At 46.0% G+C, this 18,312-nt stretch overlaps 1 protein-coding gene across 3 annotated transcripts in view; it reads left to right on the plus strand.

The window, feature by feature from the left end:
- The window catches only part of LOC137418823 (zinc finger E-box-binding homeobox 1), a 139,153-nt gene that overhangs the window by 59,029 nt on the left and 61,812 nt on the right, over nt 1-18,312 (plus strand). For all 3 annotated transcript variants that reach the window (XR_013620948.1, XM_068104958.2, XM_068104959.2), the window contains exons 5-6: nt 8,966-9,168; nt 10,392-10,485. Coding sequence is in view for 2 of the 3 variants with exons in the window: in XM_068104958.2 (XP_067961059.1) it covers nt 8,966-9,168; nt 10,392-10,485 (297 nt within the window). In the remaining variant the exon portion in view is untranslated. The remainder of the gene's footprint in view (nt 1-8,965; nt 9,169-10,391; nt 10,486-18,312) is intronic.

Raw genomic sequence — 18,312 nt, forward strand, 5'->3', positions numbered from 1 at the left:
CACCGGCACCCTTCTCTCCCCAAGCGCATTCGCGCTGATCCACAACACTCACTACTCATACACTGCTCCACACACCTGTCCAGTTGCACACCTGTGCAATCACACCTGTTCAATTCTCACAAACACGGCATCATCTCAGCTAACTACTCCCTTCTGAAACTTGCGCTTCCCAGTCGTCCCTTTAAACTATTGCGCTCCCACGTCATTATCATCCATACTAATCTACCTGCGTCCCCACTACAGGTATCAGTCACTAACTAAACTTAACGTTACCTAATGTCATCTTCTAGGGCCCTATCAATATAACCTAACCCACCCGGGCTAGTTTTCACTGCCATACACCCCATAAACTATAGCTCCTTTGCCCCCCACATGGGAAGGGTGGCAGGGATGCCATCCCACCACATCGGGGGTCTCTCACTACCAATTTTGCACATCAAATTTCAACAAATCAAAAATTTGCCAATCATCTGCCAATCACTGTACCATTACCAATCATCACTCTGCCAATCCTTTGCCAATCATCAAATTTTGTTTTTCTCTAATTTTGGGGCCAAAACACTAACCTCATCACCCAGTCGACTCACTAATACCTCTCGGTGCGCCAATCCCTGTCCAAAGCCCGGCTTCGTAAAGCCAAGCAATGGATGCTGGTTGTTTTGTGCCAGCGGCTGGATGCGTCCGGCACTCGGTGCAGGGACGGGGGCTTACCCGGGCCGAGATCCCACGCATCACCTCGGCGTGGAGCCATCCAATGTCCCGATCTCGACCTGCCGGCACGTCTCAACAAAACGTGGTCGCCATAACGACCCTTCCTATCGGGCTGCCAGCTCCGCCTAGTGGAGCCCGGACGCGGCCGCTCCACGCGAGGCCCAGCGTGGATCGCGCACGGCGGTCCTTTCGAACCCGCCGTGGCTCGGATCTCCGCTGGTTCTCGCGGCACGCGAAGCCCGGCCCGCACCGAGGGCCCGATTCGGCTAAAAGTCGACCTAACCTTTGACCCGGTTATCGTCGACGCCTCGCCTGCAGGCTTACATGCATACGCTACCCCTTTCGTGCTCATACATGCAGCCGTTCCCATTCTCCTCGTACCTTTCCTTACACACCCAGGTACACCCATTCCACTCACAGCCTTGGTCACACACCTGACCACCGAACATTTTGGCACACATTCGTTCGTAGCACACCTCACCAAAACACCTCTTCGCGCCCCCTCCTTGGTCACCTCCTCTGTGACAATCACAGGTGTGCCCTCATTCGCACACCCAACCATGTGCCTCACCACCAACTCCAGCGTGCATTCCCACTCACGCTCTACCATTCCAGGTGTGCATCCTTCTATTCCAGGTGTACATCCTCGCTCACCTGTCACAACTAACTCACGCTCCATGTCACTCTCACTACTCTCACCTCCATTCTTGACAACGCACTCACCCTTACTCTTGACAGCACACTCTTTCCCCATGCACCTGTCCGTCACACACCTTTCTCGCGCACACTCTCCCGTTACACCCTCTGTAACATTCACCACAGGTGGACACTCTTCCTTACTTCTGACAGCGCACTCTCTCCTCATGCACCTGTCCGTCACACACCTTTCTCGCGCACACTCCTGCGCACACTCTCCCGTCACACCCTCTGTAACACTCACCACAGGTGGACACTCTTCCTTACTTCTGACAGCGCACTCTCTCCTCATGCACCTGTCCGTCACACACCTTTCTCGCGCACACTCCTGCGCACACTCTCCCGTCACACCCTCTGTAACACTCACCACACCACGCTTCCATGTGCTCCCTCGCACACGCGCTACGACCGACTCACTCTCGCCAGCACACTCACTCCTTGGCACGCACTTTTTCCTCACACACCCCAGAGTCGGACTTTCTTGCACACCTCCTCTTTCGCACACCAGACCTGTCGCACACTTCACCAACGGCCTCTCACGAACACCCGGGTCCATCTCGACCCCCAAGCTCCTTAAATCCCCTGGCGCATCATACGCACGACCATATTGGTCACCACTTACACCGGGTCCTCTTCCTCTTCGCTTCTCCTCCATCACCTGCGAATCCCTCATCCGGTTAATGAGCACATCATTACGATCCAAACACAGACTTTGGACCAATTCTTTTATCTCCTCTTTTATTTCTTTCTTATCCCCTCTCCGTCGCTTCTTAATTTCGCTCATCCCTTCTTCCACTTCTTCTAGTTTCTGCTTCACCTCTTTCATTCCCCGGTACGTCTCCTCAAGCTCGTCCTCCAAGGCTACCTTGACCGTTTCCAGGTGCGTCCTCACCTGCCGGTCCTTCGTCTCCATTACCTCTATCACCTCGTCCAACCTCGTTGTCAGTCCCTCACGTACCATCTGACATTCCCTCTTTGTCGCTATCAAGTCGTTTTTTATGTCGTTTTGTGTCGCTTTTAACCCTCCTAATACCGCAGTGTTCCTTTGAACCTGCTCCGTTAGTTCTTTTTGTCCCTCCGTCAGCTGTTCCACCTCCTGCGTCAGGTCCTCTATGCCCCCTTGTAACTTTACAGTCCCCTTTCTCACCTCCTTTTCCATGTGCTCCTCACAGTGCCTCACCTCCTCGCGCACTCCTCCGACCTCCTCACTCACTCCTCTTCTGATCTCCTCTCCCATCACTTGCATCTCCTGCCCAGATGCCACCCTCATCTGCTCCATTTCCTCCCTGTGAGCATCCAGTTTGGTTTCTACCCCCATTCTGACCCCCTCTATCTGCTGCTCCATTTGTTTAACTTCCCTTTCCGCTTGGTCCCTCATGTCCCTCAATTTGCCTTCCATACTGTTTTCTAACCCCTCTAACCCATTTTTCACTCCCTCTATTTGATTCTCTTGAGCGGCCATTCTGTTTTCTACCCCCGTTAACCCATGTTTCACTCCCTCTATCTGATTCTCTTGAGCGGCCATTCTGTTTTCTACCCCCGTTAACCCATTCTTTACTTCTTTTATCCCGTTGTCTAACCCCTCAAATTTCTTTTCTAATCCCTCACCGGTACCCCTCATTTGGCCCTCCAATCGCTCACCCTGAGCATCCATCCGGTTCCCCATTACCCCCATTTGGTCCTCCAATCGCTCACCCTGAGCATCCATCCGGCCCTCCAATCGCTCACTATTCTGGGCCATAAGGGCCTTCATTTGTATAAAAAAAAGGCCCCAATCCATCGGGGGCGCTGCCACGGTCGCTGGCGCGGTGATCAGCGAGGCGCCATTTTGCGCGCCCGCTTCTTCGTGCGTGACGGCGCTATTTTGCGAACCTGCCGCCCTCACTGCTTCGCTCTCCTCCTGTCCCTCATTTTGGTCCTGGATCGACCCTACCTCACTCTCCTTTACCGGACCCCAGCTGTCTTGATCCGCCATAGCGCGACTTTCAAAATTCGGTTTTTATTTTTTATTTTCGTAAAACAAATTCAAATTTCGCCGTTATAATTTCGCGCGGGAAACGCGCTCCGAATCGATTCGGTCGAGCGCCGTACGCGCTCCGGCTCGATTTTCCCTCCCAAAATTTGGGCCTAACTAATTTAGTCCCGGGTTCGAATTCCACTCCTCGACACCAATTGTTACAGATACGACTTTGATGGTATGGTGGGCCGAGCGGGATGGCCGCCGTATCCGTACAAGTTACCCCGATTGCACCCGGGGTTGACTAATCGCGCTATGCTAGACCAATGAAGGAAAAAGAAGACACACGGCTGGAATTAATACGACACGACACCAGGGATACGGTTCTCAAAGGTTGTTATTACAATAATGCGGAAGGTTTAGATTACAGGGACAAGAGGGAAACATAGGAAGGTGGGCACTTAAACACACTTATATTAACCCCAACGGACGACAGATAAACGGGACAAGGCTCACTCACACGGGGATTGATGGAAAGGACAAGCGGGTAGCGATCGCTCCAGGTGCACCTGGGCTCAGGGCAGGATCACGTACGGTCCAGTTTAAGAGATGCGGTGGAGGTATTGCAGCGCTCGAGGGGTGGCGACTTCTCTCTCCAGGCTGGGGGCGCATCTCACGTCACATCCGGCGCGGGGCCGCGTATATCCGGCGGGGAGTGACACGCCCTCGGCTCGTTAGCTCCGCCCCAGATGGAATCGGCACGTTGCTTCTCATTGGGTGCGTGGGGGGGTTACTGGCTCCGCCCCTGACGAGGAGCTGACAGCCAGCCCCTTCGGGGTAACGCCGTGGAGCGCATGGTCATGGCGGGTAACCGAGCCGGTGTGAGGACGCACACTCCCCGCCCCTCTGTTGTTGTTGTCGTAGTTGTAGTTGTAATTGTTGTTGTAGTTGTTGTTATTGTTGTTGTTTGGGGAAGAAGATGGGAGGAGGTATGGGAAAGGTCCTAAACTCACTACTGATGCCATATAATCACATTCTGGTGCAACGAAGAGTCATAATTAATGGAAACGAGGCCTTAACTGACATAGAATAAGAATAACTAGGAAGATGTCCGAAAGTTGTCTACGTGTGGTGCGGTGGACCTGGGCACGACATTTAATGGGGGAATAAGGGGAAGGTCGGCTCTACTGATTGTTATTTACATGCAATGGGACTAGGGAATGGGGGATTGGGGAAAGTTGGGGAGTATTGGAGAAAATAGGGGAATATTTACAAGCGGATATGGAGGCCAAATTCCATATTCGCAACAATATATATATATATATATATATATATATATATATATATATATATATATATAACTGTGAGAAATAGTAGAAACTTTTGCTTAGAGAACAACGCTCAGGCAATATATATATATATATATATATATATATATATATATATATATAAAACACAGTTTGTGTGTGTGTGTGTGTGTGTAATGTTACCGATAGACTCCTAAACGGAGAGGCTTATGTGCTTGATATTTGACATAGACATGGCCATTGAGCCTGGGACGAACATGGCCGAACTCAAAATATTTGACGATCCATATTTTTTATTCATATTTACCTCAGCGCATTTCAGCGAAGTACCCGCTAATCTCAGCCGGTTCCAGAGCAGTTCGCTGATTCGCTCAGAGCGATCACCTGATGTTCCATTCCCACCGCCAGACTGATTCGCTCAGAGCGATCACGTGATGTTCCATCCCGTCACACGTCACACGTTTTTTCACCTTTTATGCGATCGTGTTTTGTATCGATTTTGTGCGATATGAATTAAATGTCTTTGAAACAGCTGTGAAACGTCTTTCCACAACCCTTCCGTAACCGATTGGAGCAGTTTATTGCCGCACAAAACGAGATCCGCGAAGCGAGTTGGTCGAGTCATGCTGACCAAGATGGTGACACGGCGGCTTCACTTTTCACGGAGTATGAGCGTTCTATATATTTTCAATTCAGTGCGCCCGTGATTTGTGGCATAGATATGACCATTGGGGCTTCACGGTGTAATTTGTGCGAGGCTTTTGTCCGAGTGAGCTTGAGTCGAGAGGGCGAATGTACGGGTTGGGAATGTACGGGTCTCCCTTCCCCCGCCCGGCAACGCCGGTACTGGAGGACGTCACAGGATCGGTGAGGCTCCAAAATCCGCTTCGTGCTGTTGCGAATATGCAGGACTATGTCCGATTGTTGTGCTGCTCTCTGACCATGAGAACTGCAACGTCATTGTTGACTGGCCATCCCCTTCCCTCCCCCTCCCCCTTCTCCCTCCCCCGCCGTCCCCCTTCCCTTCCCCCTCCAGCCTACCCCCTTCACTCCTACCCTCCCCTTCTCCCCTCCCCTCCATTTCCTCCCCTCCTCCCTCCATTCCCCCCTCCCCGTCCATTTCCCCCCTCCCCCGCCCCCTCCATTTTCCCCCTCCCCCTCCCCTTCTCCCCTCCCCTCCCCCTCCCTTTCCCCCCTCCCCCTCCCCCTCTGCCTCCCTCCCCCTTCCCCCTCCTCCCTCCCTTCCCCCTCCACCCTACCCCTCCCCTTCTCCCCTCCCCCTCCCTTTTCCCCCTCCCCTCCCCCACCCTTCTCCCCTCCCCCCCTCTTCTCCCCTCCCCCCCCGTTCCCCTCCCTCCCCTCCCTCCTCCCCTCCCCCGCCCAGCAATGCCGGGTACTTCTGCGGGTTCCCCCTCCCTCTCCCCCTCCCCTCCCCCTCCAACCCCCTCCCCCTCCGCCCTCCCCCTTCCACACCCTCTCCCCCCCTCCCATCCCTCACCCTCCCATTCCTCATCCCTCCCCATCCCCCTCTTCCCTCCCCTGCCCCCTCCTCCCCCTCCCCTCCCCTCCCCCCTTCCCCCTCCTCTCCCCTCCCCTTCCCCTCCCCCTTCCCCCCCCTCCTCTTCCCCTCTTCCCCCCTCCCCCCTCCCCCCTTCCCCCCTACCCCCTCCCCCCTTCCCCCCTCCCCTCCCCCCTCGGATCCAGATACGATAATTTTTTATTTAAAGTTATTCTTCCCATTTGCATGATAGGACCAAAAACGATATATAGCATGATATTTCAAAAGGTTGTGGACAGATTTTGATAAAACTAGGTGAATGAGTTGGTTTGGTGACAAAAACAATTGATTCTATTTTGGTTCAGGTCCGAATCCAGATCCCACCTATCAGTGGGATACAAAACATAAACTGTTCAGCCTGGCGGAGGTATGCGCTCCACCGAGTGCCGTTCTAGTATTCAGTCTGTGTTCGTGTATGTCAACCAGTGAGTCCTCATGCAGATCAATTTTAATATGGCGCCACCAAGTGGCCAAAGGCACAGTTTGACAAAGTTGGCTCATCATCTTTACATACAATTTAACCAGAAGTTACTTTTTTACCTTGAATGTGGATTATCTCAAGTTTGTCTGTGCCTGTTCCTTAGTGCGTGTTTGCCCGAACCACCCATGGTTTGATGTATACTGCAAAGCTTAGGGGCTCGGTGAGCACGCCTCCCCACACTCCCACCCCTCCCCAGCCATAGGCATGGTTTGACAAAGTTGTCTAATTTAACCATAAGTTGAAATTGTACCTTGTATGTGCATCATGTCGAAGTTCGAGATAATATACAGCAATCTATATCATGCATTCAAGGTGCTTAAGTATTACGTCACGGACATGCAGCTTTACGCAGCAATCAAATAGTGTTATAAATTTTGTGCTAAATTATTCAAGTGTATTTTTAATCTAATCCAAGTTAGAGACAGAATTTTTAATCGAATCTGAATTTTTAATATCAAAATGTTGAAAGGGAATTATATTTGATATTAAATAAGAGCGAGAATTGCTTTGCAATACATGTCCCCTACCAATGTGATATGCTCTAAGTCCAAAAAGGCCATAACTGTGAAAAATGGACTAAATGCCCCAAAACTCGAACTTGTTCTGTAACTTATCATAATAAAGCCATGTACCAGGTTGTATTTGACATGTTAAACGGTGTGGGAAAAAAAGTCTGAAGACAGATAGATAGACAGACGGACAGACAAACGGAAAGCAAGTCCATCGTCCCCTCTGGTGAAACCTGTAGGGGACTAATAAAGGGAATTATATCAAAATATTAAAAGGGAAAATAGACAATTATATTTTGAGAGAACCATTCCCCTCAGGGATTGTTCATCCATTCTCCCTGAACCACATCCGTTCCTGAAGAATTCTGCGTATCAGTCATTGAGGAAGTGAGTCCCCACTGGTTCTCAGATTTCCTGTAATCCCCTGCGAGGCTCTGGATGCTTATATGCTCTTTCATTCAGATTGTTTTCATTCCTATGAGTTATGTCGGAGCATGTTTACTTATTTTCTCAGTCACCACACAATACCTTTTCACAATAATCCTCTGACCCCTCACTCTCTGGCACCCTACTATCTTTAGTTCTGGCAATTCATGTTTTTAATATTACTTATCAGTTTTTCTATTGGTTCACGAGTTATCAAACAGAGTGACCACTATATTCGTCATGGGTGTCTGTCTGTCTGTCTGTCCGCAGCATAACTACCCGATGATATCATCCGATCTTGATGAAACTTGGGTGGGAGGTTGATATCATGATCTAGTTGTGTCCTGCCTAGAGTGGGCGTATCGCGCGCATTGTGGGCGGAGCTATGCCCAAAAAAGATGTCTTTTTCGGGGGTAATTGAGTTCAAGCTACATCTTCTCCGAGGGGTTTGGTGGAATCTGACAGGGGTTTCGGTATTTGGTTAGGCCAATGCCATGTTGTCTAGCCCCACGGAGCTCGATTTTTCATTTTCGCCCCAAGGTCAAGGTCACAAGGTCACAAAATTTAGAAAAGTCGATTTTTGATGGTTTTATTACATTGTTCGCTTCCTGATAGGGTGAAATGTCGTACATGATCTTATGTTATCACATACATCATGAAATACAAGTTTTCCAACAAATTTCAGAATCTTTGACCTTTGAAGGTCACAAAGGTCAAATTTTCAAAGTTGTCGGAATCGAACCAAATTTTCGGTAGTGTAGCTAACTAACCTCATAACTGATTATACATTACTTTCTATCTCATTTCAAGGTCAGTAACCTTCGTTTTGACATTTCAAGGTCACAAAGGTCAAATTTTCAAAGTTGTCGGAATCGAACCGAATTTTCGGTATGGTGTAGCTAACTAACCTCATAACTGATTATACATTATTTTCTATCTCATTTCAAGGTCAGTAACCTTCGTTTTGACATTTCAAGGTCACAAAGGTCAAATTTTCAAAGTTGTCGGAATCGAACCGAATTTTCGGTATTGTGTAGCTAACTAGTCTCATAACAGATAATACATTCCTATTTATATATTTTCAATGTCAGTTTTGACCTTTGTCATTGAATACCACTTGCTCGTGAACCATCGTCGTCTCCTGACTTGTTTACATTTTAACAGTTCCACTTCTTCTGCCACTCTGTCACATTCCCTCATTACTTTATTCACTGTTTTCTACCTACCATTCACTGCTTTTCCTCACTGATCTTTCCACATAACTGCTCTTCGTCTTGCCCACCTCTTTCCCCACTCATTGCTCACCTCCCTTCCCTGCAGAGCTACCCTGTGAGACGGATAGTTTTCCACGTATCCTCTCATGTCCATACTGCGAACGCGGCTACAAACGCCTTGCTTCGCTTAAGGACCACGTGAAGTATCGGCACGTACAGTCCGACGACTGCTCACTATGCAGCAGCACTTGCAACAGCCGTGTGCAGCTGCACCGCCACATCACAACGGCTCCGCGTGCTGCTGCCCAGGCATGGAACATGGATTTTCAGCCACTTATTATCGGGATGTTGTCATGTCATGTTGGTCTGTAACGTTCATGTTATTAATAATGTCAATATCAGCCAGGAAAAAATCCTCACCACCCAATAAATCATGAAATAAAATATTCATGGTACCAGTAGTATATCATAATAGGTAATCCAGCAAGCTGGCACATAGGCCTTCTCTTAAATGCCATACCTAGCAGGAATACAGAAATCCACTATAGAAGAATGGCCACAATGTAAATCGTGAAATATTTTGAGTTGTGGAATGGCTTGTTATGAATTGAAGAAGAGGAGGATGTATGGTTATGTGAAAATAAGTCTTTGTAAGTGATCCATCAATGTGTGTACCGTCCCTCGGATGGACGTTAAACTGGCAGTCTCGTCTGCCAGCATAGTTGGTGGACATTAAAGATCCCACGGTGTCGCTAAGAGTAGACGAGCTATCAATGGAACCTTGAACAAATGCCAAATACCTGTCCTAACCTACAGAGGGCTAATGATACTGCCCTTGTGCTGCATACGAAAGAAGAAGAAGAAGACTTGATTTCAGAGAACGAGAGGTTAAAATAGTACATTTGGGTCTGTACTGGCAAATGGGATATTTTGGATTCTCATGGAGAAATATTCATATTCTTATGTCACCAGTGGGCCTGTTGGTCCATTGAACCAAATTGTTGTTGGTCTTCATGGTCTTGTAGCACACCTGCCTACCCAGAGGTGCTCGGGCCAGGGTGTAGGGAGGTGGGGGAGGAGGGGGATTATATGTTCGTTATTATTATTGCCAGATGATACTGCTATTATTATTGTTATTATTATTAGTATGACTTAATAAATGCTTTGTTACAATGTTATCATTGTTTTTGTTATTTATTTTGTAATTACAATGTCATACCATGGAAGGACCTATTAAACTGCTCTATACATCTTTACATGGCGCACGTATAGAAACATTGGAATTCCTCCGGATTATTTATAGTTAATTTGCCTAATCAACACAGGAGATCATAGTGGTCATTTTGGTGTATCACATTCCACATCAGAAAGCTCCAGTAGAACACCACAAAAACATACCTCTCACACTCACACACACATGCACAACTCATCCATTTCTAGTAGATGCAGGTTGTGTATAATGATGATTGTGATGTATAATGCACTTTTTGGGCTGGTGATCATTGATCGATGTGTTTTATCTTTGGTTACAGGGACAGAATGAGAGCCGCAAATTTCGTTGTTCTGTGTGCAGCAAAGCATTCAAGTACAAACACCACCTCAAGGAGCATTTTCGTATTCACAGTGGTAAGAACTTTCTTTCACCTCGTTGTTTTTCTACTTTTGAAATGCGCAAAGCTGTTATCAATGCAATGCTCACACAAAAGTGAAATTTTGTTTATTTCTCCTTACTGAACTACCTAACTTTTGGTGTCAATCTAAAGTTTATATCAAGCTTTTTCAACTCGTAATTCTTAACCCACAATTAACCTGTATCAAATCTTACACATGCGCCACGTTTCTGCCAAGTAGCAAATTTCTGTGCTTTGTCTCATATGTGTTTGATTAAAAGTTGAATAGTCGAAGGTCTTTTTTCTACATATATATTTTTTCTCAAACCTCATAGACTAATATGTTTGCCTCTGAGCTGGTAGGTTTGCTTCTTGACTTTGGGATTACAAAGATCCTGGTATATCCAAATGTTGCCGTTAGATTGTAAATATTCTTAAATGATACGGTCTTTTGTTGAGGTTCGATGCTGATAGTGATAGTCCTGTGATGGCTTGAAGTGCGGCCCACCCAAACACAATCTGTCATAGTGAATACTTTGACAATCGTCTACTTTTGAATGCGCCAAATGGAATAAAAGTGGGAAGTAAATTAGTTGGAATAAACAGAATTGTAAGACATTGTTAATTATGCCTATGAAGTTTGGTTAGGATGCATGAAGCGGTGAGAGGGAGAAGACATGGGAAACCAGACAGAAACTATATATATATATATATATATATACAGTATATATATATATGTATATATATATATATATATATATATATATGTATATATATATATATATATATATATATACATACATATATATACATAATATGTATATGTATATCTATATGTATATCTATATGTATATCTATATATGTATATGTTTATGTTTATGTATATGTATATGTATATGTATATGTATATATCTGTATGTATATGTATGTATATGTGTATGTATATATATATGTACATGTATATGTATAATATGTGTATGTATATGGATATATGGATATGTATATGTATATGTATAATATGTGTATGTATATATGTATATGTATATATATATGTACATGTATACAACCACGGTGCCCGAAAAAGGCCAACCCCCGCTTTGCGGGGAAAAATGGCCTCTAAAGGTGGTTTAAAAAAAAAAAAGTATAATATGTGTATGTATATGTATATGTATATATATATATGTATATGTATAATATGTGTATGTACAGTCACGTGAAAAAGTAAGTTCACCCCATGTAAAGTTTTGACTTTTTCAACATATTTCAACATACAGTTATTTGATCTTCATTTCAACAATATTGATAGATAAAGGTGATATAACAAAACAAATGTCATGAAACATTTACATTTTGTAGTCCATTGTATATTTTAAATAAACATAAATGCAAATTTCGCATGTGGAAAAAGTAAGTACACCCCTACATTTATCACTACTTCAAATACTAAAATTAGAATCAGGTGCACCAGCTCAGGTGCAAATGATTAGAACATCGTTAGAGAGGATCTTGGAGGAACCTGTCTTATTTAAACCTCAGACATTTAGTTTGGTTTGCTCTTTGTTGTTGAAGTGTGCGGCGTCACCATGCCGAGATCAAAAGAGCTCTCTGAGGCCTTCAGAAAGAAGGTTATAGATGCCTACGAGTCTGGGAAGGGATTTAAAAAGACCTCCAAACAATTTGAAATCAATCATTCGACTGTCCGGAAGATCATCTACAAGTGGAGAAGATTCCAAACAACTGCCAACTTGTTCAGGCCAGGCCGCCCCAGCAAGTTCTGCCCGAGAGCAGACCGCAAGATGCTGAAAGAAGTCTCTAAGAACCCCAGAATGTTATCACGGGACCTACAGGTAGCTCTTGCCACTGTTGATGTCAAAGTGCACCAGTCTACCATTAGAAAGAGGCTGCACAAATTTGATCTACATGGGAGGTGTGCCAGGAGGAAACCTTTGCTGTCCAGAAAGAACATCAGGGCAAGACTAAAGTTTGCCAATGAACACCTCCGCAAAGACCAGCACTTCTGGAACAATGTGCTCTGGACAGATGAGTCAAAGGTAGAGCTATTTGGCCACAGTACCAGAAGACATGTTTGGTGAAAACAAAAGACAGCATTTGACCACAACAACCTGATACCAATTGTAAAGCATGGTGGTGGAAATATTATGGTTTGGGGCAGCTTTGCTGCATCAGGGCCTGGGCAGCTCACCATCATAGAATCCACTATGAATTCTTAATTGTACCAGAGGGTGCTTGAGGACAATGTGAGGCCATCTGTCGGAAAGTTGAAGCTCAACCGAAGGTGGACCTTGCAACATGACAATGACCCTAAACATACCAGTAAATCCACCAAGGAATGGCTGAAAAGAAAGAAATGGAGGGTTCTGGAATGGCCAAGTCAAAGCCCGGATCTAAATCCCATCGAGATGTTGTGGGTGGATTTGAAACAAGCTGTGCATGCAAGAAACCCCTCAAACATCGCACAGCTGAAAGAATTCTGCATGGAGGAGTGGGCAAAATTTCTCCCAGTCGATGTCAGAGACTGGTAGACAGTTATAAGAAACGCCTACTTTAGGTTGTTTCTGCCAAAGGGGGCAATACCACCTATTAGAGCCAAGGGTGTACTTACTTTTTCCACATGCGAAATTTGCATTTATGTTTATTTAAATTATACAATGGACTACAAAATGTAAATGTTTCATGATATTTGTTTTATTATATCACCTTCATCTATCAATATTGTTGAAATGAAGATCAAAGAGCTGTATGTTGCATATATATATATATATACAGTTACGGCACTGGGGTCCAGAAGTTACCACGAGGGCGTTCCTCGGACCTGTGCCATGACCTCTGGTTCTGAGGCCACTGATAACTCCGGGGCCCGGCGCGGTGTTAAGGAACTGAGGATGTTGGCTGGGATAATTAGGTCTAACAGGGTTCTTTCACCTTTATGTAGTGTTACCTGTTGGTGACATAATGACCTCAGCTCAGGACCGCACCCTCAGCGTTCACCCCTCTTCCAACTACAATGAACACTACGGCCGAGCGAACCATGAGTGAACACTGGCTAACCACTACCAAAGCGAAACAGTAGGTCAGAACTCCCGGCTATCCACTACGTACACACTGTGTCGGATCAATGAAAGAAAGGACGAGAACAAAGCAACTGGAAAATATACATTTCATCGTTTATTTATTTATTTCACATCATTTATTTAGAAAGCAATGGTGAAAAGCACTTTATTCACAGTTCTTTATTTACCAAAGCAAAATCAAAGGCAAAAGTGGCATGTATCAGTTAAAGAAAAAAACGTGCGAAGTAAAAAGACATCAAAAGAGCAGACTTATCCTAAGTGAGTATTCTTATACATCCTAACATGTACAATGTGACATGGTACAAGTATTTATTCCCAAAGAAGAGGGAGGAAAAAAAGAATAATAGAAAGCGGCAGTCTGGAGGATGGGAAGGTCTCCAAGCTTACCTCACGCAACAAGGGAGGGCTGCTTCCACCAAAATAATATAACGAGGTGCGGGGGAGAGGGTTAGGGGGATTAAGGATTGGGAGGATGGATGCTGGAGTGTTAAGGTGGTGACAGGAATAGGAACATGTGGTGTTATTGCGGTTAGCATCGTGTGACACGCCAGAGTCTCCATGGCATCAATGCGGCCTCGTCTGGCGCTCCCATCGCCTCGCTCCAGACCAAGTGTAACTCGTTCCGGCAGGTGAACCCTCAAACAGGCGGCACTCGTAAGGACATGACTATGACGCACACAACACGGCCCTGTTCATTCTGAGGCATCACACAGCTGCTCACCACAGTAACTCACCACCACCGCAGCCACTCCTCCAATGCTACAACTGCAACCCCTCCTAATCAAGCTACCTTACGCTATTTAAAATTGCCATGCAGGGCGAGGCTTCTTCACGATCGCTGCACATGGGAACATGTCCATCTTCGTGCAACCTTCTTCTATTGGCGTGAGTCTGAAGGGTCAGCCGGTGGATAATCCTGTTGTCACTGAGAGAGGTTTCAACGTCGTCCTCACACCCCCCGACCCCCCCCCCCCCTCTCCCCTCTCGCATGCAAATGCTCCTCTGCACAGTAAGCGTATTGAACAACTTGGCGTTCAACTTCCTGGACTGTGAGTGTGCCGAATGATTTGGTGTACAAGCTCCCGGCGCAGTACTTGGTGTGCCTGAAAGATCCATTCCTTATTTTTCCTGCATTTGGCATGTTTGTAAAGGCATTCCGTGTAACAAATATAGATGGAAAGAGGGTAAGATGGCCGATCCAGATGATTATTGCTAATTCATTGTTACTAATGGGGGATGTGGGTTGCCGGTATGAGTTTAGACAGAGGTTAATTATCAATAATGAACGTGTGAAGAGCTAAACAAAAAATGGACCTGAGGTGGAAATGAACCAAATTGATTGAAACACGGACCAATTGTAGGTTGAAGCATGGACCGAATGAACCACCTTTCGAGGCCATTTTTCCCCACAGAGCAGGGGTTGGCTTTTTTGGGGCACCTTGGTCCCCTTTTTGAAGCAATGTTTTATCGCCGGATGCCCTTCCTGCCGCCAACCCTGTTATTCACCTCTTGCGACACACAGGGAATTACCAGCGAAACTGGTACTCAATTTGCCGACCTCGGAAGGATGACATGCTGAGTCAACCCCCCTGGCGTTAATTCAGCGATCGACCGGGATTCGAACCCAGGATCCTAGGATCCCAAGCCGGCACCCGAACCGCTAAGCCAACACCAGGCTTGACCGAATGGACCGAATGGATTGAAGGAAAGAATGGATTGAAGGAAAGGGAGTGGATTGAAGCATGGACTGAATGGATTGAAGGAAAGAGAATGGATTGAAGCATGGACCGAATGGATTGAAAGAAAGAGAATGGATTGAAGCATGGACCGAATGGATTGAAGAAAAGAGAATGGATTGGAGCATGGATCGAATGGATTGAAGGAAAGAGAATGGATTGAAGCATGGACCGAATGGATTGAAGGAAAGGGAATGGATTGAAGCATGGACCGAATGGATTGAAGGAAAGAGATAGTTGGAAATGGGGAAACACCACACTGGGAATACTTAGACTAATTAACCACAATGCATGTGTCCTTTCCTGAACGAATCCTTACACAATGGGCAAAGGTCTAATTTTGCATACACTAAAAATAACTATCTCGGGATTCCTATCGTGAAAATGCATGCGCTCCCTCCAGCGGTGCATTTTCAAAACCACAACATTATACAGTGCCTTCAGAAAGTATTCACACCCCTTGATGTTTTCACATTTTGTTTTGTTAGAGCCTGAATTTGAAATGGATTAAATTGAGATTTGTTTGTCACTGATCGACACCTAATACCTCATAGTATCAAAGTGGGAATTTTTTTTTTTAGAAAGTTTTACAAAAAAAAAAAAAAATAGGACCGCAGGCCATGTAGCTCATCTGTATCAGGAACAGCAGTCACTCAAACCCCCCACATACTCCCTCAGACACTGATATTTTTAATGCCGTGAACAAACTTTGGTATCATGGGCGATGAAGGTTGTGATAAACTTTCATTGAAATTGTGTGTGTGTAGTTTCGGAGAAGAGAGCAAATACCTATTTAGAAGAGAACAATGCCCCCCCCCCACCCCCCCAAAGTAAACGCACCTAATGAGCGCAGATTTTGATGCAGTCAATAAACTTTGAATAGGCATCAGATATGCAGCTTGTGGCCAAGTTTCATCAAAATTGTTTGTTTGGTTCAAGAGATAATGACTTTTTAGAGATAATGAATAGTGTTTACAGACTCACTCACTGACTCACTGACTCACTCACTGACTTACCTATGGACACTGCTTGATCGCATAAGCTCACCGGACGAAAGTCCAGTTAAGCTAAAAATGAAAAGCTGAAATGTCTTGAGTCAATAAGTATTCAACCCCATTGCTATGACACTCCAAATTGAGCTCAGGTACATCCAATTTCCTTTGCTCATCCTGGAGACAACTTTATTGGAGTCCACCTGTGGCCAATTCGAATGATTGGAAATGATTTAGAAAGAAACATACCTTTCTGTATAACGTCCCACAGTTGACAGTGCAAGTCAGAGTAGAAACTCCACAATGAAGTCCAAGGAACTGTCCGTATAACTCCGAGATAGAATTGTGAGGAGGCATAGATCTGGGGTAGGGTATAAAACAATTTCTAGAGTTTTGAAATTTCCCAAGACCACAGTGAGCTCTCCATCATTAAGAATTGGATGAATTTGGAACTACCCAGAATCTTCCTAGAGCTGACCGTCCGACCAAACTGAGCAACCAGGTAAGAAGAACCTTGTGCAGGGATCTTACCAATAACCCAATGACCACTCTGACAGAACTACAGAGTTCCTTGGCTAAGATGGGAGAACCTGCCAGAAGGACAACAGTCATTTCACAGCCATTCACAAATTGAGGCTTTATGGGAGATTGGCCAGACGGAAGCCACTCCTGAGAAAAAAGCACATGACAGCAGGCCTGGAGTTTGCAGAAAGGCATGTGAAAGACTAAGAGCATGAGGTAAATGATTCTGTGGTCTGATGAAACGAAAATTGAACTCTTTGGCCTGAATGCAAAGCACTATGGCAGGCGGAAACCCAGCACAGCTCATCACCAATCTAACACCATTCCTACTGTGAAGTGTGGTGGTGGCAACATCATGCTATGGGGATGCTTTTCAGCGGCAGCGGCCGGGACACTTGTAAGGATAGAGGGGACAATGAATGGAACCAAATACAGTAATACCCCGGCCTACGTCATTAATTGGTTCCATAAGCCGTGACGTAACTCGGTTTTTGACGTAAACCGGGCGTAATGTCTTAAAAATGCCTTAAAATGAAGACAAACACCGTAATTCGTAAAACTAGAGTAAATAACTGGAGGAGGCTGCGGCTTCGCCCTGAATCTTTGCCGCTCCCCGTCGGGAGTCCCTCCGTTGTTTTCTATCGGTCGGGTCTTCTCCTCGAACGGGATGACCGGCACGGACATGTCGACCGTGAGCTGGCTTGTGTGCCGAGTGGCTCCGCGGCCCGCTTCACCACGGCGTGCTTTACCCAATGTGTCCGAGCAGTTCCACCCACCGGTGGTCGTGTCGTGTCGTCTGTGACGAACGAACGAGCTCAGGGTTCCGTGAACCCGGCCGCCCCGGGGATCGACGCTCGCCTCCGAGTCGTAGGCGTGCCCTGTCTTTCCTCGAGCGGCCGAAGTTGCTTGCTTCTTTATTTTTGGACGATGCGATATATGCAGAAACGACGACGTACAGGCAGGCATTTGCAAATCCATGCACATGTGCACATGCACATGTCGATCGGTTCTTTACAATGATATGCATCAACAACAACTTGCTACTCCCTGCACCACAGATGTCAATTTCCAAACAATTTACCTACTCCCTCTACCTAACTTTAAACTACCCTCCCCGGGTATTCGTGAAGGGGTCCATCCTCCCCCATCCACTCCTTCGCACCATGCACTCCTCACCACTCAATCCACACTACTCACTCCACACACCATTTATTCCCACACACCAAGTATTCTCTCCATTTATCCACTTGCACCCCATGCAAGTCAATCACTCAACACCATTACACATGTCCTCAATACACCACTCATACACTTTCACCGGTCATCCCAGACCATTGCCTCATTTCACCAAGTTCAACGATAACCAGATTCTCACACACACAACCATTCTCGACCAATGCCTCATTTCACCAAGTTCATTCCAAAGATCCTCATTCAATTCGTCATTTGTGCCTAAAGCTCATCCTCATACTCACACACATGATACACCAAGATACACCAA

The sequence above is a fragment of the Myxine glutinosa genome, chromosome 12 (genome assembly GCF_964187855.1).
Source record: "Myxine glutinosa chromosome 12, kmMyxGlut1.1, whole genome shotgun sequence".
Classification (NCBI taxonomy): domain Eukaryota; kingdom Metazoa; phylum Chordata; class Myxini; order Myxiniformes; family Myxinidae; genus Myxine; species Myxine glutinosa.